At 61.6% G+C, this 27,013-nt stretch overlaps 1 protein-coding gene and 1 long non-coding RNA gene across 4 annotated transcripts; one reads left to right on the top strand and one right to left on the bottom strand.

The window, feature by feature from the left end:
* Window positions 1-3,595: 3,595 nt before the first annotated feature.
* LOC109024330 (uncharacterized) lies at window positions 3,596-7,281 on the bottom strand. Its single transcript, XR_002003815.3, has 3 exons — window positions 6,885-7,281; window positions 5,855-6,040; window positions 3,596-3,851 (listed from the first exon to the last, which is right to left on the bottom strand). It is a non-coding gene; the product is annotated as an uncharacterized lncRNA (long non-coding RNA).
* Window positions 7,282-7,511: 230 nt separating this feature from the next.
* On the top strand, window positions 7,512-24,650 carry RBBP8NL (RBBP8 N-terminal like). 3 transcript variants are annotated; one of them, XM_004062494.5, is made up of 14 exons: window positions 7,512-7,655; window positions 15,518-15,661; window positions 16,785-16,827; window positions 17,571-17,666; window positions 18,018-18,130; window positions 18,654-18,726; window positions 18,945-19,102; window positions 19,230-19,312; window positions 19,603-19,769; window positions 20,333-21,068; window positions 21,344-21,488; window positions 21,989-22,059; window positions 22,136-22,265; window positions 23,892-24,650. In XM_004062494.5, the coding sequence occupies exons 2-14, from the start codon at window positions 15,601-15,603 to the stop codon at window positions 24,008-24,010; spliced, it is 1,995 nt and encodes a 664-aa protein (XP_004062542.5). In that variant the 5' UTR covers window positions 7,512-7,655; window positions 15,518-15,600; the 3' UTR covers window positions 24,011-24,650. The 3 variants fall into 3 exon arrangements, with proteins under 3 accessions (XP_004062542.5, XP_055228567.2, XP_055228568.2); XM_055372592.2 differs by lacking the exon at window positions 7,512-7,655 and having other exon boundaries at window positions 15,557-15,661; window positions 16,785-17,114; XM_055372593.2 differs by lacking the exons at window positions 7,512-7,655; window positions 15,518-15,661; window positions 16,785-16,827; window positions 18,018-18,130 and adding an exon at window positions 17,078-17,114.
* The last annotated feature ends 2,363 nt before the right edge of the window (window positions 24,651-27,013 follow it).

Genomic DNA, 27,013 nt, shown 5'->3' with positions numbered 1-27,013 from the left:
AATCTCACCTTAGTAATAAGCATCTTAAACCCTGAGCAAAGCCTTGGCAGATCCTCGACCTGGGTGTGCCCGTGTCCCAGGGGTCCTCACGCAGGCACAATGGGGCAAGAGAGAGCTGCAAAGAGCCCTCAGGCCCCGAATTCCCCACTGACTCCAGCACAGAGCACAGCCGTGGGTAAGGGGCACAGCCAGCGAAGAAAAGGGATCAGTCCATCCCTCGCCCACAGGCGCATTCACCCAGGTCAATCCATCCCTCGTCCACGGGCGCTCATCAGCGCCTGCTGCACGCAGAGTCCAGGGTGGAAGGAGCTGGTCCCTGGGTCTGGGGGACTCGGCCCCACATGTGGTTGCATGGCTCAGGCCAGGACCTCGCCCCTGACACCCCAGGCATCCACGGTGCCATCCACGGTGCCATCCATGGTGCCTTCCACTGCCCCTTCACTTGCTCCTTTTCCAAGGGTCATTCAAGTCGATCTGTCACATAAAAATTTAAACCTGCACCAGAGGAAATTGTCATCTGACAAGGAGCATGTGGCAAGCCAGGAGGATTTCCTTCTGGAAAGGGCTTGGGTGAGACCGAGTCCTCTGGGTGTGCCCATCCACGCTCCCTGATCATGCCCCAAAACAGGAGGGCCCGGGCTTCCTGGAAGCTCTGTTCCTGCCATGTGCCCTACTGCCGAGCCCTGCAACTGTTTGGACAACCCCAATGCCCTCGTCCTCTATCTCGGCTTTCCAAACCCTTCCCAAGGAGGAAGCTTCTAACTGAGCCGAAGGTTCACACAGAGGCTGCCAGAGCTGGCCAAGTTCATCAAAGTCGGGCGGCCCCTCCCCCGCCATGTCCCCATCCAGGACTCTGGCTCGGGCAGTGACAGATACTTCAGTCTCCCTTCCCACATCCTCATCATTTAACTTTCTTTTAGGCCATAAAATTCTGAGTTTTAATATTTTCAACTCTAGTTTCTCATAAAACAACAATATTAGTATTTCTTTAAAGACACATAGACCATTAATGTATCTTTATGATGTGCGCGGGATCTGTGATGTATGGACCGTGCCTCCCCGACACCAGGCTCCTGGCCACAAGGCACAGGTTACGACATCTCGATCTGACACAGTCTCTGTGTGCTGCAGGACGACGCGGTTTTATTATCTGTGACGTGCCAGCAGACAGCCCAGCTCAGTCCGGGGATCGCTCCCATCACAGACACCTCCTTGTCCCCGCTCCGGCCTGCCCTCCAAAATCACGGATCAAGTTATCCCGACCGACAGAGATTTATGGTCCCATTTTACTCTCGTTAAATTCCCACAGCTCAAGGAAGCTGAGGCCACTCCATGCAGACGCCCGGTCTGGGAGCGCCGCCACAACTGTTTCTAGCCAGGGGACAAAGTCAGCAGAGAGGAAGTCCAGAAGCACTGGCCAGGCTCGAGGTGACCATCGCTGCCCCGTGGCAGCCCCTGCCAGCCTGAGCCATCATCCCTCCTCTGTCCGGCCCGTCTGCCAAGGCTGGCACCGCCCTGGAAAATGGTGACAAAATAACCATCTCAGGAGTGTCGCTAGGACCCTCAGTGAGTGGCACAGCCCTGGGCCCCTGGCACAGAAACCCTCTCATTTAACCCCACACCCTCCAGGAGAGAGGCACCAAGGCAGCCCCACTGTCTCAAAAAGGAAGCTGAGGTCAGAGGTCAAAATGACCTGGGGTACCCGCTGGTTCACCCCCAGGCACCTCTGCCCCCTCCCCGGAGCCTCCACCCCACACATCCCAGGCAAGAGCCCAACCAGGACTTGGCCTGGGAAGACCCCTCCCAGCCAGCCCCCCAGTTCCACACACAGGGTCCCCATTCCACAGGTTCCCTCATTTTCATAATATTTAACAAAGGTATAGGAACAAATAGTTTAGTCAGAGTAAAAGGCTTCTGTCGGCTCTTTAGGAAACACAGCCCTCCCCTAAACCACTCCCCAGTTCTCACCAAGCAGGGCCCATCCCGTCTCAGCCCAGAGGAACCTTTAGGCTTTGCCTCTTAGCACTTGAGTTTTCTGGGTAAGACACAACCCACCAGGGCCAGGCACGGTGGCTCACACCTATAATCCCAGCACTTTGGGAGGCCGAGGAGGGAGGATCGCTTGAGCCCAGGAGTTTAAAATCAGCTTGGGCAGAAAAGAGAGACCCCCATCTCTACAAAACATTTTTTAAAATTTAGCCAAGCGTGGTGGCATGTACCTATGGTCCCAGCTACTCAGCAGTCTGAGGTAGGAAGATAACTTGAGCCCAGGGCTTCAAGGCTGCAGCAAGCTATGGTCTTACCACTGCACTTCAGCCTGAGCAACAGAGCAAGACCCTGCCTCAGAGAAAAAGAAAGGAAGAAATGTTTATGAAGTACCACCATATGCCAGGGGCCAAGACAGCAATGAACGGGCAAACCCTTCCTGTCTCAAGGAGGTAGCACCCTGAAGACCCCTGAGCCAACACACAGTTTCTACAAGACTTGCATCTTACAGGCCTGTTGGGAAAAGGCCTGACCTACCTACAGTCATGGAGGGCTTCCCTGCAGAGGGGTGCTTGGATGCCCAAGAGCTGGCTGGGAGAGGGAGGGGAGCAGCCACAGGGGACTCCAGTCCATTGGGGATCTGTGGGCCGGTCCAGGAGGGATCAGACCCTAAGGCTCTGAGGAGGCTGATGGCTGTCCTCACCTCGGTGGCAGATGAAGGTCTCAGGGAGGGGCCCACTCACCCCAGCCTGGGCCCCGTGTGCCGCTGTGTCCTATCTTTAGAGCAATCTGATGAGGTGGAGGCATAGGCAAACCCTTACAGGACAGAGGCTGGAGACGGGCACCACGCCCAGGTCTCCCTACCAGGCCCATGCTCCGGCCACACCTTGGGACCCTGGAGCCGATTCCACCCCACACTCTCACAGCCCCAAGAGTAAGGGACTCGCCTGCCTCACCCTAATCCTGTCTTTACATAAAACTTGGTTATTTGGTTCATTGTGAATTTTTCCCATTAATTTAGACTTCTTAAAAATACTACATTGGCTGGGCGCGGTGGCTCACACCTGTAATCCCAACACTTTAGGAGGCCAAGGCGGGTAGATTACCTGAGGTCAGGAGTTCAAGACCAGCCTGACTAATATGGTGAAACGCTGCCTCTACTAAAAATACAAAAATTAGCTGGGCGTGGTAGCTCATGCCTGTAGTCTTAGCTACTCCGGAGGCTGAGACAGGAGAATCACTTGAATCCTGGAGGCAGAGGTTGCAGTAAGCCGAGATCGTGCCACTGCACTCCAGCCTGGGCAACAAGAGCGAAACTCTGTCTCAAAAAAGTAAAAGAAAGTTAAACTTAGGGTTACCATAAGCCGCATCAATTGCACTCCTAGATACACACCCAAGAGGACTGAGGACAAGTGTTCAACCAAAATCTCGCACACGCATGTTCACAGCAGGACTATTCACACCAGTGGAAATGTGAGACCACCAAGTGTCCGTCAGTTGATGACTGTGGTCCGGCCGTGCACTGGAATATTATTCAGCCAGGAACAGGAGCGAGACCCAGCTGAATCTTTGAAATATCGTGCTCAGAGAAAGAGGCCAGACACGAAGAGCCAAATGCTGTTTGGTTCTATTTTTATGAAATGTCCAGAATAAACAAATCCATAGAGACAGTGACTGCTGCCAGGTACAAGGCTTTCTTGGAGGTGATGAACATGTTTTGGAATCAGATCACGATGATGGCGGCACAAACTTGTGAATATAAGAATGACACGGAGCGGTTCACCTTAAGAGGGCTGACGCGCAGGCAGGTGCTTACATAGAGAAGCATCCAGCAGGAAGCATGCTCACCCCAAGCAGCGGCTCACCTGGGGAGGGGATGAGACGCGACAATAAAAGGAGACTTTGGTCTTATTTGTCATGTTTAGTGCTTCGCAGGAGGGGGCGGGGGGCATCCTTGCAGTTCTTGTATTAGCAAAAAGTAATTTTTAAAAGAGGGTGCCTATGTTATCTTAAGTGAAACAACTCGGACACAGAAAGACAAATACTGCAGGTTCTCACTCATAAGGGGGAGCTAAGTCACGTGTGCTCATGGAGCAGAGTGTGGACAGACGGACAACGGGGCCTCGCAGGGTGGAGGGAAGGGAGGATGGGTGGCTGCTCGGGGGTGCCGTGTGCATTGCACCCTCGACTGATGCACAGAAGGCCCTGACTTCACACAGTACAACGTCTCAATGCAGCATCCTCGTACTTAAACCCCATGAAGCTATACAAATAAAAATCATGAGAACATAAAATAGGGTGACTAGCAGTGAGACCATGTGGAGGGAAGACGGAGGGCTTCATCCTTCCCCCCACCAAGAAAGCCTCCGCCCTCCCAAGTGCCCAGGCAGGGCCCACATCTGCACCCCTCCTGCCCAGCGCAGCCTGGCCCCATGGGCACACAGCACCCACCATCAGGATGCCCCCCAGCCGGGCCAGCAAGAGCTTGTCTGCAGGGAGGATGGGGATGGGCCCCGGTCGTCACAGAAGGCAGCCCCATTCCTGCAGGGCTGTGCTAATAGGTGACCCATTTATCTGGGGGCCAGGGCTGCAGGGCTGGCCTGACCTGGCCACTGCACTGGCCACCCCACCCTTTATCTATCGCTCCAGTAACACAAATACCAGGCAGCAGGGCCGGCTTTTAAAGGTGCGTTTTACAGCGAGATGCCTTTGAAGCTTATCTCCCACCCCTCCCAGCTCAGAGATAAAAGGCTGCCTCACCCCTGGGGTGGGGCATTGTGCCCCCATCTGGCCTAGGAAGCAGGTGTAGGGGGCCATGAAGAGCCCTCTTGGTCTCTCACCCCAGGCCCAGCAGCCCCAGCCCCTCAGGTGCAGGTGGGGGTGGCTGCCAGGGCTGGGAGGCCACACACACACTTGGGGCCTCATTCCTCAGCTGTATAATGGGGCAATGGAGCAGCTCCCACGCTGAAACCTGGCCACGGTTTGCCAGCAGCGTGTTGAGGGCTTGCTGCCCCATTCTGTGATGCTTCCTGTGAGCCCGGACGCCGGTGCCTGGGTGTCCATCACACCCCCCAGCTCCTGGCTGATCAGGATTCAACAGACATTGGCTGAATGAATGAACAGGTGAGTGGTACCAGGAGAGGAATCCCTTTCACCCTCATCAGCCCTGCAAGGGACAAGTAAACTGAGACTCAGACAGTGCCCTCTGTGTGCCTGATTCTCACAGCCAAAAGCCCCGTAAATGTGTGAGTCATGTTCTTGGCCATCCATGTGCCCAGAGCCTGGACAGGGCCTGGTGGGCAGCCAGGAAATGGGTCTTGGATGGTTGCATGAATGAACGAAGGGGCACACAAACCCACGGCTGCTGAAGGACGCCGACCTCCAGCGACATTTGACCTCCTCCTACTCTCCCAGCCTTCCCTCCTTCTCTGCCCACAGTGCGGGTGCAGTGCCAGGGGGCCGACGATGTTGCCTGGAGTTCAGGGTAGGAGGCTGCTGGCCTGGGGGTGCCACCTTCTCCCTGGGGACCCAGCCACAGGCACAACCTGCACGGGCACCTCTGTCCTGTATCACCAAGGCCTGGACATGGCGGGGTGGGGTCCCTGGCCAATGAGCCAGGGCAGGCAGGCACGAAAACTGGCTCAGTCCAGGAGGTCGCTTGGCTTTGCCCAGGGAGGAACTCAAGGTCGAGCCGGTGGTGTTAGACAGCAGCTTTGATTGGAACAGCCATGCATGGCAGATGCAGAGGGACCCCTCCTTGTGAGGCAGGGCTCCCCACAGGCAGTGAGCCCAGAGCTCACATTCACACCTGGAGGCTGCAAGTTCAAAATCAAGGCACCAGCTCATTCCACGTCTGGAGAGGACTCACTTCCTGGTTCACAGACGGCACCATCTCGGGTCCTCACATGGTGGAAGGGGCAAGGGACCTCCCTGGAGCCGCTTGTAGAAGGACACTGATCCCACTCAGGAGAGCTGCAGCCTCACGAACTCGCCATCTCCCAGAAGCCCCGCCTCCTAACATCATTGCCTTGGGGGTTAGGATTTCAACGAGAATCTGGGGTAGACACAAAAAACATCCAGACCACAGCACAAAGCAGCTACACGTGTCCACGCACACACATGCACACACACACGTGCAACACATGCACACACAGGCACACACACGTAAGACATGCACACACATTCGTATCCACACACACACACTCACACGTGCACACAGTCCCCACACAGGCACACACAAAACACACGCCAGCAGCAAGCAGACCCCACTCACAAAGGGCCCAGCCAGGAGCAGGGAGGTGGCCGGAGGAGGGGCCTCCACAAAGTTCCCAGGCCAGCCAGAGCTGGAGTGGCCCATGCTGACCACAGCCCCCTCCCAAGAGCCTGGTCCTGAGTGGGAGGGCATCGTGGGGCCAGAGATGACCCAGCCCTCATCCCAAACCCAGAGCTGGCCACCAGCCACCAGCAGGGGCCCTGCCAGGGAGCAGGAAGTCTGTCCTCCCCTGGCAGGCTGGCCCCAGCTACAGGCCAGGCTCCCAGGCTTCCTCCTCTGAGCCCCGTGCATTCCTGGGGTACTCGGGTGCGCTGGGGATCATGGCCCCAAGGACTCGGGAACCCCCGCTCTGCCGTGCAGAGCTAAGACAGGCTGAGGATGAGGCAGAGGCGGAGGCGGAGTCGGGGAGGAGGGAGTGGGGAGGGGTCATGGGTAGGACACAGGGGGCAAGGCATGCGGGGGTCAGGGCTGTACCCTGCAGCCACAGTGTTGCTGTCCAGGGAACACACACATGAGACCACAGTGTGAGGCTGCTACAGCACCTGGGCCGTGCCACTTGGGGCCAGGCCAGCCCCCAGCCTATTTGCCCCCCTGGGCTCCACCTGGCTGGGGGCACCCAGCTTACCTGGAGACCGGAGAAGCCCACTCACAAGCACTCACAGACCCCGGGCAGACTGCGCAGACCAGAGGCCCAGCGTGCGCCCAGTCCCCCTCAAGCAGAAGGCCTGCTTCCCCAGGCAGGGCGGGGCAGGCTGGGAGGGTCGCTTCCCATAGCAGCTGCTGGATTTCTTTCCACTGGGTTCTGGCAGGGACAGCTCTTGAGCTTATTGTCCCCAATTTACAGACAGGGAAACCGAGGCCAGAAAGGGGACTGTCACCTGCCTATGGTCAGCCCACGGTGAGCTGAGCTGTGAACAGCAGGAAGGACCACTCTGTGTCAGAGGCCCTACCACCTGTCCCGAGGTGGCGAGATAGCACATTTGCTCACTCCCACCTGCAGCCCCCGACCCAGGCACCCCTGCAAGCCCCCCACCCTTCCCCGCCCGGGCCCTCCGTGTCACAGGCACCAAACTGGATTCTCAGTGCTAACCAGCTTGGCTCCTGCAGCCCAGCCTCACAGTGATTATGAGGAAACAATCCCAACTCTATGTGGCTTCAGACCCAACCTGTCCGGCCACTTTCTGCGAGATGGCAGAACCCGCCTGGCGGCTCAGGGCAGTCTCTGCCTCCTTTCTGCTCCTGGCTGGGAGAATCGAAAACCTGTCAAGCGGGTTTGGCCAAAATCCTGTCTTGTTGCCTGTGCAGGTTCACACCCCGCTCACTTCTCTCTCCCTGTGGAGAGCGTGGGGGACTCCGCACAGAGGTCGACGGAGGTTGAGGCAGGGCCAGGAGCCATGTGAGTACCCGGGACCCCGGGGCCAGGCCACTCAAGCAGCCAGGTGGGCTGGGATCCCTGGCTGGGGTGTTCACCAGGGAGGCTGGAGGCCCAGCTTGGACTCCCGCGAGGAGGGCCGCGGGGGTGGGTGGGACTGGACGTCTTCCCTAAGGGGTGGCACGAGGCTGCTCCTGGTCCAGGGACCTAGCCACGGAGAGAGCTCAGTGGGCGTTCCTGGCAGGAGCTGGGTGCAAAGAGGCCAGGCCTAGTCTGGCACCAGGGCCCAGGAAGTGTCCATGGTCTGCTGAGGGGCTTGGGGCATCAGGGACAGGCTGGTGGACTCGCCCTCCACCCTGGGCCTGTCCCGCCCCGCCATCCAGGTTCACAAGAGGATAAGCGGGCGCAGCCACGGGGGTGAGGGTGGTGCAGAGGTGCAGCACCCGCAGCTGGGCACTGAGCAGGGGACTCCTCTGCCGCTGTGTCTGTGGGGAAGCAGCCACAAAGGCGGGCCTTGCTCAACCCCCTCCCCCACGGGCCAGGCCTCAGGGAGCCAGCCGGCAGGGCAGGAGAGCAGCCCGGCCCACCTCCACCTCCGGGAGGGAGTCAGGTTGCAGGGCTGCTGTGCCTGAGCTGCAGGGACACCTCGGCTGGCTCCTCTGTTTATGTGTGCACACGAGTGCACAGGGGGCATGCGCGTGTGGGGTACACGAGTGCATGTGCACACACAACATGCGTGTGCAGCTGTCCCAGGGCCCCTGCGGCGGTGTGCACAGCAGGGGAGGGCGGCTGCGGCGGACATGCGTGTGCAGCTGTCCCGGGGCCCCTGCGGCGGTGTGTGCAGAGGAGCCTGGGTCAGGGCTCACCATCAACATCTGTTCTACAGTCACAGAAACTGAGGCACGGCCAGACAAGCGACCTGGCCGAAGTCTCCATGGAAAAGTCTTTGCCCATTACCGCAGAGGGTGGGAGGAGACTCTGAGGCCATGTCCAGGTCCAAATCTTGCTCCACCTGCTCATCTCTGATCTGCTTCAAGCCTCAGTGTCCAAACCTGTAGAATGAGACAATCAGCACTTCCTCCAAGGCCAGGTGGGCCCCGGCCACATGCGTGTGCCCAGCCTAGCTATGCAGTGGGTGTTCCACGGGGGCAGCCAGGAGGTGGACAGGGGCAGGGGAATCCCTTGGGGAGAAGCGGGTCAAGGTGCAGAGGGCACCACTCCGAGCTTGGCTTCCTCAGCAAAGCTGCAGGATGGTTTCCATGCCCATGCAAGTGGGAAAAAGCCTGGGCGTGGTGCTTGGCACAGAACAGTATGTGATCAACAGCAGCCACTGCCACTGCCACTGCTAATGCCACTGCCACTGCCGCTGCTACTGCCACTGCCACTGCCACCACTGCCACTGCTACTGCTAATGCCACTGCCGCTGCTGCTGCCACTGCTAGTGTCACTGCTATGCCACTGCCATGCCACTGCCACTGCTACTGTCACTGCCACTGCCACTGCTACTGCCACTGCCACTGCTACTGCTACTGTCACTGCCACTGCTATGCCACTGCCACTGCCACTGCCACTGCTACTGCCACTGTCACTGCCACTGCTATGCCACTGCCACTTCCACTGCTACTGCTACTATCACTGTCACTGCCACTGCTACTGCCACTGCCACTGCTACTGCCACTGCCACTGCTACTGTCAGTGCCACTGCTACTGCCACTGCTACTGCTACTGTCACTGCCACTGCTATGCCACTGCCACTGCTACTATCACTGCCACTGCCACTGCCACTGCTACTGCCACTGCTACTTCCACTGCTATGCCACTGCTGCTGCCACTGCTACTGCTACTGTCACTGCCACTGCTACTATCACTGCCACTGCCACTGCCACTGCTACTGCCACTGCTACTTCCACTGCTATGCCACTGCTGCTGCCACTGCCACTGCTGTGCCACTGTCACTGCCACTGCCACTGCTACTGCCACTGCTACTGCTACTGCCACTGCCACTGCCACTGCTACTGCCACTGCCACTGCCACTGCCACTGCCATGCCACTGCCACTGCTACTGCCACTGCTACTGCCACTGCCACTGCTACTGCTACTGTCACTACCACTGCTATGCCACTGCCACTGCTACTGCCACTGCCACTGCCACTGCCACTGCTATGCCACTGCCACTGCCACTGCCACTGCTACTGCCACTGCCACTGCTACTGCTACTGCCACTGCTACTGCTACTGCTGTGGCCATCACCGTTGCTCCTGGATAGGTGGGCAGTCAGTCAGATGGACATACAGAGAGCCCAGGCCTCAGAGACGGAGGGTACCAGTGTCCAGCTCTGCACTCCTGCCCCAAAGGGCCTGCTGGGGGTCGGTGGCTGGGGTGAAGAGCAGCTGGCCTGGCAGATGTCCTTGGAGCACTGGTGCCCAGGCGGCTTCTCTGGTTGAGTGCCCTCAGAGAGGCAGGGAGCCCGGTGATGCCCCAGATGCCTCCTGCTCAGACAGCAGAGGAGCTCAGGGGGCCCGGCCTCCCAGAGGACAGGGTAAGAACAAGCATCACTGTGGGTTTTGCCACTCGGCCGGACAATGTCCAGTCCTGCCAGGGCCACAGCTGGGCCTGTGATTCCCTGGCCTGTGTGTGGGAGGCAGGTGGCATCTCCCCTGGGTGCAGCCACAGAGATGCCGTGAGCCCATTGGAGTCCGTAGTGAGCAGCCGTCCAAGGATGAGTGTCATCACCGTCAGAAGCCGGACCTCTGCCCTGAGCGTGGGGAGGGCTGCGTCCTCCTGCACAAGGCCTTTGTGGCAATGAGACTTGACCTTGTCCAAGCACAGAGGGTCCTGCTGTCAGCACTGCTGGACACCTGGGGTCCCACATGAGGGAGGTGCAGGTCATTAGGGAGGCGCAGGTGAATCGGGGTCTTCCTCGGCTGCTCACTGAGCGCTCCTGTCTACGGAGCTCCTGGCCACACAGGCATTACCTGTGAGGAGCTTCTAAGCAGCCTGATACAGGGGCAGGGGTGCTGTCACCCCCAGGTGAGGAAACAGGCTCAGAGAGGAAAAGCAACTTGCCCAAGGCCGCATAGAGAGCAGAGATGGGTCCGAGAGCCCCACCAGGGCTGCTGACTGGGAAGCCCACAGCTTTACCCTCCGCCCAGACTGACTCTCCAGCCAGCACCCTTCAGGAATGCGACCCCTGCCCCACCCCAGCCAGCTCAGCGGGTGGGGGGGGGTGCACCCTCTCTGCTGGGGCTCTGAGAATGTGTGAGGTAGGATTAACAACAGCAAACCTCTGCCCCCTCCGAGTGGCCACTCCAGAGGGCCCTGGGAGGGTGGGTGGAGACCCTAGGAGGGCATGTGAGGCTCTGGGGGGCCTTTAGAGGGAGGTGGGAGTCCTGAGGGACAGGCAGGGCCCACAGTGCATGTCCATTCCCTAGGTGAGGACATGAGGTGGAAGGTGGTGTGCCAGCCTCAGGTTCCCCATGGAGGGCTCTCCTGGGCCCTGTCTGGGGGATAAGAGGCACCCGTTTACTGCATGGGCTCTGTTTCGTTCTGGTGAGAGCAGCACGTCTCCCCTTGGTTTTAAGGAGCAGTCCCCCGAAGCCAAAGGTGCTGGCACCAGTAGCACCTCACTGCAGGAGGCGGAGCTGCGGGCCTGGGTTAGCTGAAGCCCAGCCCGGCTCTCACTAGCTTTGACCGTGGGCAAGACGCCACCTCTGAGTCGTGTTCTCAGTGGCAAAATGGAGCAGAGGGCAAGGCATGGTGGAGTGAGAGTGGTGTCGAGGGGGACAGACATGCACCCCTCACACCTGCCCCCCCCATGGCCCAGCTGCGAGCAGCAGGTGGGACAGCGGCTCACTAGCCTGCCCTCCCCTTCCCCCACTCCTTCCAGGGGGCTCAGCATCCACAGAGACCCTCCAGCCTGGACTCCCGAGTGGGAGGGGCTGGGAGTGGGAGGAGTGGCTGAGGGTGGCCCTGGAACAGAGCTCAGCTCTCTCACCCCAGCCCTGTGAAGCCCCCCATGAGCCTCAGCCCAGCCCCTCCCCACCCCGGTAGGCTTGCTCCCCCATCACAGCCCCACTGCAGCCCCCACCCAGGCCTGGAGGAGACCCTCCTTCCGAGTTCCCCCAGCCCCAGCACCCCTAGCTGCCCTTGGCAAGCCCAACAAACCCAGAGAAGGCTGACTCGGGAAGAAAAAGCCAGCCCCACTGACCCCGCTGCTGACCCCTGGCTCAAGGCTGCGGGTGCAGGTCTGGGTGAATTTCTACAATCCTGGTTCATTTCTTCTCCCCAGAAGCACCAGGGCTTGCAACTTCCCTCCACCTCCCATCCCTTCCCCGGAGCTCTCCAGCACTCTAGGGGTGCTGGAGGTGGTTTCAGACACGGAAAGGAATCTGTGAGTGGGAGGCACAGCAGAGGCTCCGTCCCGGCCTCTGCACCACAGCGACTTCACTGGGAAGGAAGCCCACCTCTCATGTGGACCCCAGAGACCTCTCCTAGGCCCGCAGGCACCATGGGCTCCCTTGGGCGGCTCCTTTATGGGCGTCGGCCCAACCCACATGGCAGATGCTGGGGGCCAGGGAAGAGTGGCCTGTTGGGCGGGTCTGGGTGGAATTTCAGGAGCTGCAGCTCAGCCCCCTCCTGGCCCTCCTCAGCTGCTTGAGCCCAGGGAGGCCCCGGCTCTGACGTCTTCCTCCCGGGGGCCCCTTGGCCAGGAAAAGCCAGTGCAGCTGGGTGCACCAGAGCCATGGGGAGGACGCCCCAGTCCACACAGGCAGAGCATGCAGACCCATAGCCCCAGGAGCTGGGCACAACCCATATCCCACTTCCCACTGGGTGACTGAGACGGGAGGCTTGATCTGTTTGAGCCTCAGTTTCCCCATCTGGAGCGAGGTCTTCGTGGTGTGGTCAAGATTCCGTGGGCTGTCAGGAAGGTCTCAGTATGTATGGAGTTCGGGAAACGGGGTCAGAACCACTGATGCTGGCCACGTGACCTGCTTCCAGCAGGCTCCATGCTGTCCCCATCTCTGGAGCTCAGCGTCCTGTTGGTCCCCTTCACCAGCAAAGACATCCCTCCCAGCCTCCCGCCAGGAAAGCCCCAAGTCTTCCTAGTCCCAGGATCCCTCACCCACCCAACACAGAGCCGCCAACTGTCACCCCCACTGTCTCTGAGGGTGGCTGGAGGCCCCAAAGCCCAGGTGGGTCTGTGGACTGAGCCTCTGCAGCCCAGCATCCTGGTGCTCCGCCCTCCATGCAGCCCCACTAGCCCTGTCAGGGGCCCCTGGGGACGCTGCGGCCACCCCCGAACACAGGCCACACTCTGTCCCACACCCCTTGCTGCCCCACCAGGCTCGGCACCAATGCTTGATCACAGGTGCAAGGGCTCGGCAAGAGTTAGGACACCCTCCTTCCAAGCGGCTCCAGTCACCATCCCCACCCTGGGCCCCATCCCCACCCCAGTCCCCATCCCCACCCCAGGCCCCATTCCCACCGTCGCCATCCCCACCCCAGTCGCCATCCCCACCCCAGTCCCCATCCCCACCCCAGTCGCCATCCCCACCCCAGTCCCCATCCCCACCCCAGTCATCATCCCCACCCCAGTCGCCATCCCCACCCCAGGCCCCATGGCCTCTCTCAGGGTCCCAAGGCCTGCCACCCTGAGTTAGAGGCACCCCAGCCCCACCCCCAAAGACGCCCACCACCCGACTTCCAGGGCCCCAGGGCAAGTGCCTCTTTCTGTGTTCAATGCACCCTCAAGCCTGGCTTGGGTGGTTTGGCCACGCTGGGATGGGCATGGGGCTGGGCGGCCGCCCTATTCCACCCGTCATGGGATGGGGTTAGGCGGTCCTGTTCGGGACGGTTCTGTAGAATGCTGTTGCACACAGGACCCTCACGTGGGCGTCTCCAGGCTGACCTTTGAGAACCCAGATGCAGCCACGGCTGTTCCCCTCTGTGATCCACTTGGGCTGGGCTGGCCGTGGCGAGGCCTTGGGCATGGCCTCCAGCTGCGAGCCCAAAGTTGGATTTTGAGCAGAGCGGTGCACGTCGGAGCAGAGACCAGAGCTTCCCAGGGATGGCCACCCTGGAGAGTGGTCCTGGAGGAGATGGGGGAGGCAGGGGGTTCAGGGGAGGTTGAGCAGGAGGCCACGCAGGGAGGAGGCCATCACAGTTGTTCAGGTGACGCACCAGTGGTTCCACAGTAGGTTGGGTATGCACACACACTGCACACACACGCACACTGGCTCAGGCGTGCACACACATGGCACAAACATGCACACTGGCTCAGGTGTGCACACACGGGACACACACACACTGGCTCGGGCGTGCACACACATGGCACACACACACACATGCACACTGGCTATCATGCACACCCACGGCACACACATGCACACTGGCTCGGGCGTGCACACACATGGCAAACACACACACTCCCCCACCCGACCGAGTGAAGCACAAGCCACCCGGTGAAGAAGTCTGAACTGCAGTGGTTTGTGTGTCACAAACACTGGCTTGCAGAGGCCCAGCCACTTGACCGGTATCCCAACCTCCCAGGCCTGGAGGCCAATCTGTGGGAGGAGGGGGAAGGGTCAGGGGAGGACAGACAGACAGTCACAGCGCCCCCAGGCTCACTCTGCCCAGCCCTGCCTGGGAGCTCTCCAGGTCACTGGGAATTTGGAAAGGTCTGGGAGGGTTTGAGGATGAGTGCTCCAGCCCCGGTCCCCAGGCCCAGCCTGCAAAGGCCCCACGGCCCCTTAATTCTGGCCTTAGTCCGTGAGACCACAAGATACCCACTGCCTACCAAGGACCTCCTGAGACCTGTGGGTAGGGGAGGCAGGCAGGGAGGGAGGGGGACTGTGACCTCTTCAGAGTGGCTCCTACCTCTTCCTGGAACCTTCCAGCATCTGCGTGTGGGAGCTGCTTCCGGGCAGAGGGGGCTGCTGTGGCTGTGTGTGTTTCCGTGTACCTGCAACTGCATGTGTAGCTGTGTCTCTATGTCTGCACAGCTTTGTTGTCAGCATGTGTCTGCGTGTACCCATGTCTATGTGTCTCTGTGTGTTGTGTGTGGGCATCCCTGTCTGTGTACATATGTGTTGTACGTGTGTATCTCTGGGTGTGTGCCTGTGTGTTGTGTGTATACATGCTGTGTGTGTGTGTCTGTCTTTGTGCATGTGTGTTATGTATGTACATGCTCTGTGTGTGTCTTTTGCATATATGTGCATGCATGTTGTGTGCACATGCTATCTGTGTGTGTGTGTATATGTGTGTGTGCCTGTGGGACAGGATTGAAGCTGCCACGGCATTGGAGGGGGACAGAGATCCCAGGAGGGAACTGAGTACAGAGCTCTGGTGAGAGGGAAGGAGGTGCTGTGACAGTGGTGTTGGGGCCGGGGTGTGGACAGTGGCATGGTCGGGTCTGTGGGGCTCTTACTGGTGAGGTCTGACTCCCAGCTTCACAGCTGGGCAGGTGCCACCAGCACCATCCAGCTCTCGCCAGGCTTCCCTGTCCCTCCATTGAGGTGCCAGGGGAAGGGCTTATGTGGGGACAGGCCAGGCACTGATGGGCTGGATACCTGGGGAGAACGGGGTGGCTCAGAGGTGCCGGCACTCACCCCAGATGCTCCCTGGCCCCTCCAGCCCCTCCCGCACGGCAGCCAGCACCCTGCCCTCTGGCCCCCGGCCACATATGTGTGGGAGGAAGCCACACAATGTACTATCTCTGTGCCTGCCCGTGGGGTTCGGGAGCCTCCAGGCCACCTCCCATGAGTAGCCCCTACAGCATGGCATGGGGTCTGCTCCATACAGACACAAGGAGCCCCAATCCTCTCCTGGACTCCACAGCCCACAAGCCCTTCCTGAGCGGATCCCTGTCCCCTCTTCCTCCTCTTCAGGATGGACATAGAGGGGCAGTAGAGGCTGCAGGAGTCTCCACAACCCCAGCGCAGAGGGGCCCCGGCCAGGGCCACAGGGAGCCATGGAGAGCTTCATGGAGTCGCTGAACAGGCTGAAGGAGATCCACGAGAAGGAAGTCCTGGGTGAGGGGCCAGGGACAGATGCCAGGCTAGGGAGGGGTCTCCACAGCCCTCACCTAAGAGTCAGGGCAGGCCACTGTGCACCCATGATCACCTCCAATTCCCACCAAGTCAGGGAATGGACCCCGTCTTTTTGGCCCAGGCAGGGGAGTCCTGACCCAAGGCCCAGAGCTACAACGTGGCAGACACCCTGCCTGGGCCCGAGTGCTGACCTCAAGCGGGGATGTCCTCGAGCCACTCCCAGAGTGTGACCCCGAGGGGAAGGGGCACTTTCAAGGGTTGCCACCAACACCTCATGGCCACCTGCCATCCGCAGGCCCCATGCTGCCCATGCTTTGTTCTCCCGTGGGCCGGCCTCCAGCGTGGCAGAAAGAAGTACCCACCCTGGCCGGCCTGCTGAGCTCACCAGGGCAGAGACAGCCACTTCCAGAAACAGGAGCTTATGGCTCTCTGGACCCATCCAGAACATGTCAAGGCACTGAGCTGCAACTCTTCTCTTCCTTCTAGGACACGCCCCAGGCCCCACCCCTGTCCACTTCCCCCACGAGGGACAGGGCCGCAGCCCCCACACCACCCCCAGTCCAGTCCCAGGGCCAGCACCTCCCCGTGGTCTTTCCACTGAGCACCCACACCCACCTGGAGGTCCCAGGACCCAGCTGCCTCCTAGGCAACCCAGAGAGGTGGGGCTGCTGGGGCTAGCCAGGCCCAGGTTGGATCCCCAAGATACGGCAAGGAGAGGGTCTGGTGGGGTCCGCCCCAGAAGCTTATCTTATTTTAACACTAGCTATGACACACACACACACACACAAAATGGCCCCTCGGTCCCTCTACCTTTCACAGGTGGCTGGTCACTTGTGGCACCGGGGTCCCTGCTCACCCCCAGACACCCCCAGACAGATGCCGGAGGCAGAGACCCTAGGGGAAGCAACAGATGCTAGGCCGAGACCACCGAGCCTCAGGCAGCCCCGTGCCTCGGCACAGACAGGGGCTCACCTGGCAGGGCTCCCCCAGGGGGTGCAGGGGACAGGAGTGCCATATTGCAGGTCTGCCCAGACCCCGTGGTGGGGACGCTGAAGGTGAAGCAGCAGCTGGGCCTGACCCCCCGCCCCTCTGCTTGCTCCCCCAGGCCTGCAGAACAAGCTTCTGGAACTGAACTCAGAGAGGTGCCGGTGAGTCAGGCCAAGCAGGGCCCCTCCTCGCAGGGACCACACTGGCCATTTCATCCCCCTGAAGCCCCAGTGTGCCAGCACTGCCACCATCCTATGGTGCAGAAGGGAAACTGAGGCTCAGTGTGGGGGCAGGGGGAGTCACTTGTCCAAGGTCACATGGTGAGCAGCAGGCAGTGAACCCAGGACTTGAACCCAGTTTCGTCGGCCTCCCAGGGGCGGGGCAAGCCCCCTACTCGGGGCGTCTCCCACCCCAGGATCATGATCAGAATATCAACAATACGTTCACGGTGAGCTGGGGTCATGTCTGGTCAGACGCTGGCAGGCGGGCAGGCTCCCTGCGTTCCGGCTTATAGACCCGGCTGTGGTCCTGCCTGTGCTGTGGCACTAAAGTGGTGCGTGGACAGGACAGATGTCACAGAGGAGCGCGCAGATGACCAGGGAGGGTGGTGCGTGGACGGGACAGACGTCACAGAGGAGCGTGCAGATGACTGGGTGGGGTGCATGGACGGGACAGACGTCACAGAGGAGCACGCAGATGACTGGGGGGGGGCACCGGGTTAGGCGTTGCTCCCACAGGGCCGACTTCAAGGGCAAGTCCCCACAGTCGGGGGCACTGAGCAGGATCCAGCCCCAGACCAAGTCTGCAGGTGCCGAATGGCGCTGCCCCCCCAGGCTGGATGGTGGGGACAGCGTGTGGCTTCCTGGATGGAACAGGACCCCACTTTAGCTGTTTCCCACCACAGGGATGCCCAGAGGATCGAGGAGCTCTTCTCCAAGAACCACCAGCTCCGGGAACAGCAGAAGACACTGAAGGAGAACCTGCGGGTGCTGGAGAACAGGTGGGCCCGGGAGGACACCTCGAAGCACGGCCAGGACCGGTGGGCTCAGGAGAGGGGGGGTTGACAGGGCTCCTCGGAAAATGAGTTTGGGAAACTCCAGGATAAACTGAACCAGGAAGGTTTCTCCACTGCAGGACATCTCAGAGCCTTAAGTAAATTGCATTTTCAAGATTTCTCCCCAAACTCAGTGGAACATGGGACACCTAGCCCATGGGGTGGGAAGAGGCCTGGGGCTCTACGGAATAGTTTGGGAAGGGCAGGGGCACTTCCCAGCAGGGGGGCGGTGAGTGTCCCAGGCCCTCTGTGGCTTCCGTGCCATCCCTCACACCCCCTGCGTCCCCGTCCCTGCAGGCTGCGGGCCGGCCTGTGCGACCGCTGCATGGTCACCCAGGAGCTGGCCAGGAAGCGGCAGCAGGAGTTCGAGAGCTCCCACCTGCAGAACCTGCAGCGCATCTTCATCCTCAGTGAGCCCCACCCACCAGACAGCCGGGGTCCTCTCCCATGGGGCCAGGAGACCCCAGGCCTGTTCAGCCCATGTAGGGGCATGCGGAAAGGAGGCAGGGCGATCGGCCCCACACCACTGGGGGAACCTCACAACCCAATCTACAGACAAACACACAAAGCCCCCAGCCGGCGCTGGTGTGGCCCTCCCTCAACACAGCCTCCCTCCCCTGGGCTGGGGGCATCCCGGCCCCCACTGGGCGTGACCTCCTTCCTGTGATGCGGAAGGTCCTGCAGTGCTGAGGCCCCAGTGGCCCTCCTGATGACCAAGGGCAAGCCCCCTTCCCTCGAGGCCGGCACTGCTCACTCAACGGCATCCAATCAGCCACGCACGCAGCCAGCACCCACGGCGCACCTGCTGCCTGCCAGGCCCTGGGCTACGTGCTGGGAGCACTGCTGAGGGGCTTCCCTGGTGCTGTGACGACCCCACCCCTGCCCCTGTCCTCCCCAACCCCTGGCTGCTTTGCTCATCAGTGCCTTTTGCAGCCAACGAGATGAACGGGCTGAAGGAAGAGAACAAGGCCTTGAAGGAGGAGGTGAAGCGGCTTCGGGGCCTGGGGTGAGTGGGAAAGGGTCCCAGGGCTCAGACACCCAACTCCCCAGCACCCCCCAAGCAGCACCCGGCACACGTCCCTGGGGGAACCGCCCATGGAGGACTCTCAGGCAGTGTTGGGACAGCTGCGTCACCTGGGGTCACCCAGGAGTGGGCCCGGCTTTTCTGATCATCTCTCGAGATGTTGCTCTCCCTCACCCTCCCTGTCTCCGCCTCCCCTCTAGAGACAGGCCCAAGCCCCGGGCCAAGGAGGGCACCTCGGACCCCGCCTCACCCCTGCTGCTCCCCTCCCCTGGTGGCTGGAAGGCCATCACAGAGAAGCCACCGGGAGGCCACGAGGAGGCTGAGGAAGACCACCAGGGCGTGGGCCTGCGGGGAGAAGGTGCTGTGGGGACCGGGTGAGGCTGGGAGGCTGGGCCACCGCAGGACCAGGGATCCTCCCCCTGGGGCTGGGCCGCTGCCCCTCTGAGCACCTCCCAAGCTCTTGCCCCTGGCTTCTCCTCCCACAGAAAAGCCAGCAGGGCACAGGACATCTCCAGTGGCCAAAATCTCCCCAGGGGCCACCCTGCCTGAGTCGCGAGCCCCAGACATGGTAAGAGCAGGGACCGGGAGCCCACCATGCGCAGCTGGGCTGGCACAGGCAGGAGGCTGGAGGCAGCTGCACTTTCAGTATGCCAGCCTCTCAAGCGCCTAACCCTGAATGTGCCCCTCCTTTGTCCCGGGCAGGAGCCACTGCACTCCATTTGGCATGGGTGGGGGTGCAGCTCAGCAGTGAGCAGGGGCAGAGTGGGAGCAGCCCAGGGCATGCAGCAGAGGCTATGGCAGAGGCCACAGCAGAGGCCAAGCATGCCCCCGCCCAGGCTGACCCACCCATCCTCACAGAGCCCCCAGCGCATCTCCAACCAGCTGCACGGGACCATTGCCGTGGTGCGGCCTGGGTCCCAGGCTTGCCCTGCCGACCGTGGCCCCGCCAATGGGACGCCCCCACCACTGCCCGCCAGGAGCAGCCCACCCAGCCCAGCGTATGAGCGTGGCCTCTCCCTGGACAGGTGCCCGCCTGCCCCACCCTCACCCAGAGTAGCCTCAGATGAGCTCTTCTCTCAGCCCCTGGTCCCAGGGCAGTCCCTCTGATTATCCCTCACAGCCCTGATCTTCTCTGGCTTGGCTTTTTCTGGGCACCCAGCCTGGAGCAAAGTTCCCACGTGGACACCTCCAGAGTGGCCAGGCCTGGGGCGTGGGGGCAGGGGATGTGGACATTGTCTGAGAACAAGTAGGGTGTGGAGGGTGGACAGGTGGCTAGGACCCTCCAGGTGAGGAGCAGGGGGCCGATGTCCCTGCCAAGAAGACACGGAGGCCTCGGCATCTGGCCCTGCCTTGGAGCCCAGACCACAGGCCACCTCTGGCCGGTCCACACAGCATGGCCTCCAGAGCTGGGGGCCGAGCCTCCCCTCCCTCCACTACCTGCCATGGGACCCATGCAGCTTGCTGCACCTCTCTGGACCTCAGTTTCCTGGCCTGTGGAGTGGGTGCCTGTCGTCTCTCCCTCTCAGGGCTCGCTGGGACGGTCACGGCTCCACACAGCCATGGTCATTCGGCTTCTCCTCCCTCACAGCTTCCTGCGGGCCTCCCGGCCCTCCGCCATGACCCATGAGGCCCCGAAGCGCTCCCCGAAGGTGGACCGGCTCTGCCTCCTAAACCGCCCCCTGTCGCTGCACCTGCAGAGCCCCCACAGCAGCCCCCTGGCCCCTGCTGCAGCCCCCAGCGACCCCCGGCTCCAGGACTTGAAGGCCAGAGAAGCAGAGGCCTGGGAGGAGCCCACAGAACTGCTGGGGCTGCCCAGTGCCCTGGCGGGCATGCAGGACCTTCGCCTGGAGGGGGCACTGCACCTGCTCCTGGCCCAGCAGCAGCTGCGGGCTAGGGCCAGGGCAGGCAGTGTCAGGCCAAGGGGCCAGCCCACACCCGGGGAGATGCTGCCCTCCCTACCAGTCGGCTCAGACTCTGAGGGCCCCAAGAGTGAGGGGACCAGGGCAGCTCTGGCCACAGCAGGCCTGTCTGGAGGGCGGCACACACAGCCTGCAGGCCCGGGCCGCGCCCAGAGGACAGAGGCTGCAGCCACGCAGGACTGTGCCCTAGACAAGCCCCTGGACCTCTCGGAGTGGGGCCGGGCCCGGGGCCAGGACACTCCCAAGCCGGCCGGCCAGCATGGGTCACTCAGCCCTGCCGCTGCCCACACCGCCAGCCCCGAGCCACCCACCCAGTCCGGACCCCTGACTCGCAGTCCCCAGGCACTCAGCAATGGCACCAAGGGGACCAGAGTGCCAGAGCAGGAGGAGGCTTGCACTCCCATGGTAAGGAGCCCGGTCCTGGCTCAGACCCGGTCCTCAGCCTCCACATCCCCCACCCCGGGCTGGCCTCCAGCCAGACCTCGGGCTGCTCTTTTCCCTATGCCCACCAAGCTGTTTCCCAGGGAGAAAGCAAGGCTGCCTCATCCACACTATAAAGGGAAAGCCAGGCCCCTCCACCAGCTGCAGCCTCAAGAGGGGTCCCACCGGCTGTCCAGGGCTGCGCTGGGGGCAAGGAAGTCTCCCAAATAAACTCAAGCCACCTACTTGCCTCCCCCCAGGACCCCTCACGCCCACTTCCAGGGTCCCAGCTCAGCCTGTCCTCTCCAGGCAGTACAGAAGATGAAGACACAGGGAGGCCTCTGCCACCTCTCCAGCCACAGCCGCCTCCCCACCCACAGCCACCTGACCTGGACGGCCACCCAGGTACAGTCAGCACCTGGGGTCAGAGTCCAGCTGGGAGGTGTTTTCCCCACGGGGAGAGAGGGTGGTGGTCAGTGCCAACCAGGAGTGGGTGTCTGCAGGCCCAGCTCTGCCCTGCCGATCTGACGGGGCAACCCCAGGCTCCAGGGCTTGGCTCTTCCACCTGCAGACACCGGAGGAAGCCGAGGGCCCAGCAGGAGCCTCTCTAACAACACTCAGTGAGGGGGAAAAGCACCTTAGCAATTAGGGCTGGCAAGCAGGCTGTGAGTGCCCCATCATGCAGCATCCAAGCCAGGGGCGGGCACCCCAACTGATGGGGACACTAGGCCTGGGCCCAAACCCCAGTCGGCCTCCTGTCAGCCAGTGCCCTGGGGCAGGTCACTTGGCCCTCCGTGCCTCAGTTTCCCCATCTGCAGAGTTGGCTCCACCCATCCTAGTCTGGCAGGCTCAGGAGACTCCCGGGGCCACCAGCCTGGCCTGACCCCACACTCTGCATCCTTCAGAGCCCAGCAAGGCTGAAGTGCTGAGACCAGAGTCCGACGAACTGGATGAGACAGACACCCCAGGCAGCAAGGTGGGTCCAGGGCACACACTCGGCAGGGCAGGGCCAGGAGGCAGTCCTCCTCGTGACCACACCCCCTTCTCCCCAGGTGGGCCTGAGCTCCCAGGCGGAGGCCACTACGAGCACGACCGGGGAGGGGCCTGAGTGCATCTGCGCCCAGGAGCACAGGCAGGGTCTACCACGGAAGAGGAAGCGGGCCTTGGAGCCTGGGGACAAAGGTACAGCTGGCATGGGGCAGGTGCAGGGAAGGGGGCGAGGGGAGCCACAGCACCCACCTCTCCCCAGTGCCACCTCTCTTCCTGGCTGCCTGGAGAATGGCAGCCTCAGAATGATGGAGCCAAAAATGAACCTCAACCCTCCCCAAATGAACCCCACAGAGGAGGGTGAGGGTGGCCGGAGTGAGTCCTTCCTGTGCAGCCTCTGACCGTGTAGGTTGGTGTCAGGTCCTTCCAAATCTGAGCCTCAGTCTCCTCGCCTGTAAGGGGGCTGACATTAGGGATCGTAGGAGATTTCGGTGAGAGAAGGAGCCAGGGGATGGTCATTGTCCCCACCATCATCCTGGAAGGAAGGGCGTCCTGGTGCACAGGAAAGCCGCTGCCACAAGGAGCAGATCCCCAGGGCCCCTTGTCCACCTGCAGACAGGGTCAGCGCAGAAGGCACAGCCCCGAGGGGCATGGGGGCACGTTTGCTCCCCTGGGGAATTGCGGACGGCTCCAGTGTTTGCCAAGGGCAGTGTCCTTGGGCCCAGCTCCTCCCAGTAATGCTGGCAGGAGCCTCGGCCCTGGTCCGAGGGTATCGGGACAACTTTTCACTTCCTGCTCTGGGCTCAATGGCAGCTCCAGCTGGGGTCCAGGAGCCCATGAGAGACTTTGAACACCTAATTGTATGGCCCTGGTTTTTGTCCGGGCAAGGCCCGCAGGCAGCAGGCGGGGTAGTGCCGCCACTATGTGCCATTGTTGCTGGCAGGTGGCCATGGCCTGCGTCTGCCCGGAGCGGCAGTGGAGACCAGCACAGCCCTTATTTGAGGCACTTCCTGCTGAGTGGGTGGAAATGGCCCCAGGGGGTGCAGTCTGTGAGCCAGCACACCCTTGTGCTCCTACCTGAGCCGGGACCAGGGACGCTGGCAGGGGCTCCTGAGAAACTGCTGTGGCGGTCAGTGAGAGCAGGTCCCTGCCCAGCATGAGCACAGCTCAGCGCCAGAGCCAGAGTCCTCGTGCCTGGTGCCCCAGAAGAGTGGGTGCAGCTGTGGCTGCCTGTGAGCCTTACGACCCTGCCCAGCAGGTAGGATCATCACTGTTTAGCTGGTGCAGAAATTGAGGCTGAGAGGGGAGAGGTCACTTGCCCAAGGTCACAGGTCTGGGACTTGTGTCAGGATTCAAACCTGACCCATTCAACTCAGAGCCTGAGCTTGCTGTGCCTCAGAGATGGCCTGAGCCCAGCATATCGGCAGGATCCCCATCCCCGGACCATCGCAGGGACCAGGCGCCCCTCCCATGTGGCCCTAGCCCGGGGGCAGGCCTGCTGAGGCCCGCAGCCAGTGTCAGGCCAGCCAGTATGGCCTGGCTCCCTCCAAGGCAGGAAGGGGGCCACTGGGGTCAGCGCCATGTTCAGGGTCACACAATGGGGAGAGTGTCCACCCTCCACCCAATTCTCAGGGTTCACCCTCAGATCGGCCTACCCCTGCTCTGGGCACTGGTTTCTGTAGGAACAAGGGTGGCCAGCAAACTTCCCCAAGCACCCAGCTCCCCGTGCCCAGAGGAGACCCAGGAGGCCCTAGGTGAGAGCCAGTGTTGCCTCAAAGGAAGGCACACAGCTTCGGCCTGACCTCCAGCCACTTCCCATAGCCTCCAAAAAGCCGTCCAGAGGGAGAAGGAAACTGACAGCCACTGAGGGGCCCGGGAGCCCAAGGGACGCCGAGGACCACAGTCCCTCCCCCAACAGCAGCCCCTGGGAGGAGACCTAGCCAGCCTGCACCAGGGTCCACAGTGAGCCCGGGGCAGCCCTCCACCTGCCCACCAGGGCCTGGAGAGGGCACACCATCCAACCAGCAGGCAGCCCCGCACAGAACCCTGGGAGAAGACCTAGCCAGCCTCAACTGAACCCACAGTGAGCCCAGGGCAGCTCTCTGCCTGCTCACCACAGCCTGGAGAGGGCACACCACCCAACCAGCAGGCAGCCCCGAAGAGCTGGTGGCAGGCACATCCTGGCCCACTTCAAGAGGGGCTGTAGGACTGAGAGGGGTCTCAGGCTGGCGATTCACCCGTCTCCGCCCACCTGGGAAATGCTCTGCGGCCCCTCCCACAGCCCAGCACCTGCTCCCTGAGGGGTGTGGGGACCGGAGGTGGGATCACTCAGGCTCCAGCCCAGCCCTACCCCTGCTGTGCACTGCAGCCCTTCCCAGGCAGTACCCACGCTCTGGGAGGCAATGGACCACTCGGACCCCCACCCCTGCCCGCCAAGCTCCAAGCACAATCTTGGACGCCCCCTCGTGGGCTGACGGCAAACAGATGTCTGGCAGTGAGGGTGGAGGGAGACGGTGGGTGGCAGCACCCTCGCAGACCAGGTCCCCTGAGTGACGGAGAATAAACACTTGAAGAACCGTGCGTGTGTCTGGCAGGGCTGGTTCAGCTGGGTCTCCACCCGCCCAGGCCCCAGGACACCACTGACTGTGCCAGGGACTGGAGGTCACCCCCTTGTGGGAGGGCAGAATAAAACCAGCTCCTCTGCAGAGTCTGCAGCGGGAAGGGACCAGGGCACCCTCGGGGAAGTGCCTGGCAACGGCGGCGGCCGTGTGCACCTGCCCCTCCTCACTAGTCCCTGGCCTGGCAGCCACAGGGCAGCTCGCCAGGACTCCACCGGGAGCACTCAAGGCTGTCTGCTCCTCGGGGGAGGATGGGTATCAGTCCCTCCCAGCTTCGTGGGAGGAGCTTAAGAAACAGATTCTTGGGCCCAACCCCGGATCCACTGAACCAGGACCTTAGAGGTGGGCCTGGAGTCTGTGTTTTAAGAAGCTCCCAGGGGTAATTCTCCTAAATGTGAAGTTTGAGAACTGCCCCTTACAGGGCAGAGACACTGGGCACTGACACCTCTGCTGGGCATCAGGGAGCGGTGGGCAAAGGAGCAATGGCACCAAGTCATGGCCAGTGTTGGGGGACGGGGAGGAGAGCAGGTGTCCCTGGGAGGTCAAGGCAGGTGGCACCTGCAACCCGAATTTGGGTTCTGAGGGATGAACAGGAGTGTGCCAAGTAGGAAAGGAGCTAGGATGTTCTGGGAAGTTTGCTGAGACCCCAACTCTAGAAAAATGGACAAGGATCAGGCAGAAAGGAAAGGTGGGGGCCACGGAGGGGTGCCAGGGCAAGGGGGAAACTAAGAAGTCAGCCCAAGGGCCAGGCCTGCAGTCAGGAGCATCCAGACAGAGCCCTGCGCTTGACACCCGCTCAGAGTTCAGGGTGAGAGCCAAAGAAAATAAGGAGCGAAACTCATGAGCAGGGCCCTCTGCAGCCAAAGCACCACGGTGAGCTGGGCATTTAAAACCACGCATCACAGGGATGGCAGGACATGGGCCAACGACTGGGCTGGGTGAGGCCTGGGCCAGACTGGGGTGCGGGCCTGACTCAGGGGGCACTGCCTCCCACCTGCAGCCTGTGACATGTCTGCCTGTTGTCCTGAGAGGCCAGAGGGACTGAACTCCCAAGAGGGAAGTCCAGGTGTGTTAAAGGTTGCTTTAATTTCTCCAGAATCACACAAAACAAAAGCCGTGTGTTCCCTACACACCGCCCACAGGCCAGGTTGGCTTTTGGCCACCCATCGACACCCTGGGGAGGGGAGAAGACTGGCAGCAGGAGCCTAGCAATGGGGGTCACCAGACCCAGGAAGAGACCCCGTTCCTTCCTCAGCATTCCTCCTTGTGCCTCAAAGTCTAGCTTAGCACCAGCAAAGAAGAACTGGCTAGGGGCCCCCACTGCTGCACAGCCGATCGCCAGGGCCTGGCGCTGCAGCCAGCACGGACAGCTGCCTCCTGCCTCCTGCCTCCTGCCCTCCACCCTCACTCGCCCCTTTCTGTTCTCATCTGACACCAGATTCTCTGCAAGCTGCTGGTGTATGGCCCACCCTCCCCTGTCAGGCCCCTCCTCCTGGTGATAGCCAGCAGGGATGGAGGGCCCACTGTGTGCCTGCCCCAGCCTCAGCACCCTACAGCGCTGGTCACACTCACTCCCCGCTCACGGGAGCCCCCAGGCACACAAGTCAGCACCCCATTCTGTGGATCCAGAATCCACAGCCACCCCTCTGCTGTGCCACCCAGCCCCGCGTTCTCCTAGACAGGACAGCTGCCCACCTTCCCCTAGGCCTGGCAGAGGCCTTGGAGGCCAACTTGGAAGGGCGGAGGGAAAGGAAATGGAGGTGCTGCATGCTGCGTGAGCCCCAGTGGTGGCCCGTGAAGGCCCACAGGAGGGAGCAGGCAGGTGGGAGGTGGGTAGGGGCCTGAAGGGCAGGGGCCCATGCTAGGGGTGTTGATGAAGACCCTGTCTTGCCCACTCGCCCACTGCCTTGTTGGCCATCATGCTGCCTCCCCACACACCAGGTGCTCCTAGGGCCAGCGCTGTGCCTGTCGGTCCCACTGGGTCCCCAGCACCCAGCACAGGAGAGGCTGGGCGCATGCGAGCAGGTGCGGGGTACTGCAGCGCATTTGCGGGCTGACCACTGCATGTGCCTTGCCTCCAGCCACAGCCCAACCCCCTCACTGAGCCAGTTTCATCCTGACAGTACCCTGAGGCTGAAATCATTGTCCCCTCTTTAAAGATAAGTAAACCCATGAAAGAAAGCTGGACAGAGCAGGCAGATGGCACGGAGGTGGGTGCAAGGTCCTGAGTCCCTCCACAAAGATACAGCGGGTTCCCCTCCAGACTGCAGACAGGCTCCCGGGCTCCAGAGGCAGGCCTTGACCATCCCGGTGCCACCGGCTCAC

This window comes from Gorilla gorilla, chromosome 21 (assembly GCF_029281585.2).
Source record: "Gorilla gorilla gorilla isolate KB3781 chromosome 21, NHGRI_mGorGor1-v2.1_pri, whole genome shotgun sequence".
NCBI lineage: Eukaryota > Metazoa > Chordata > Mammalia > Primates > Hominidae > Gorilla > Gorilla gorilla.
Note: the sequence above shows the minus strand (reverse complement) of the source record. Positions and strands in the feature narration are given on the sequence as shown.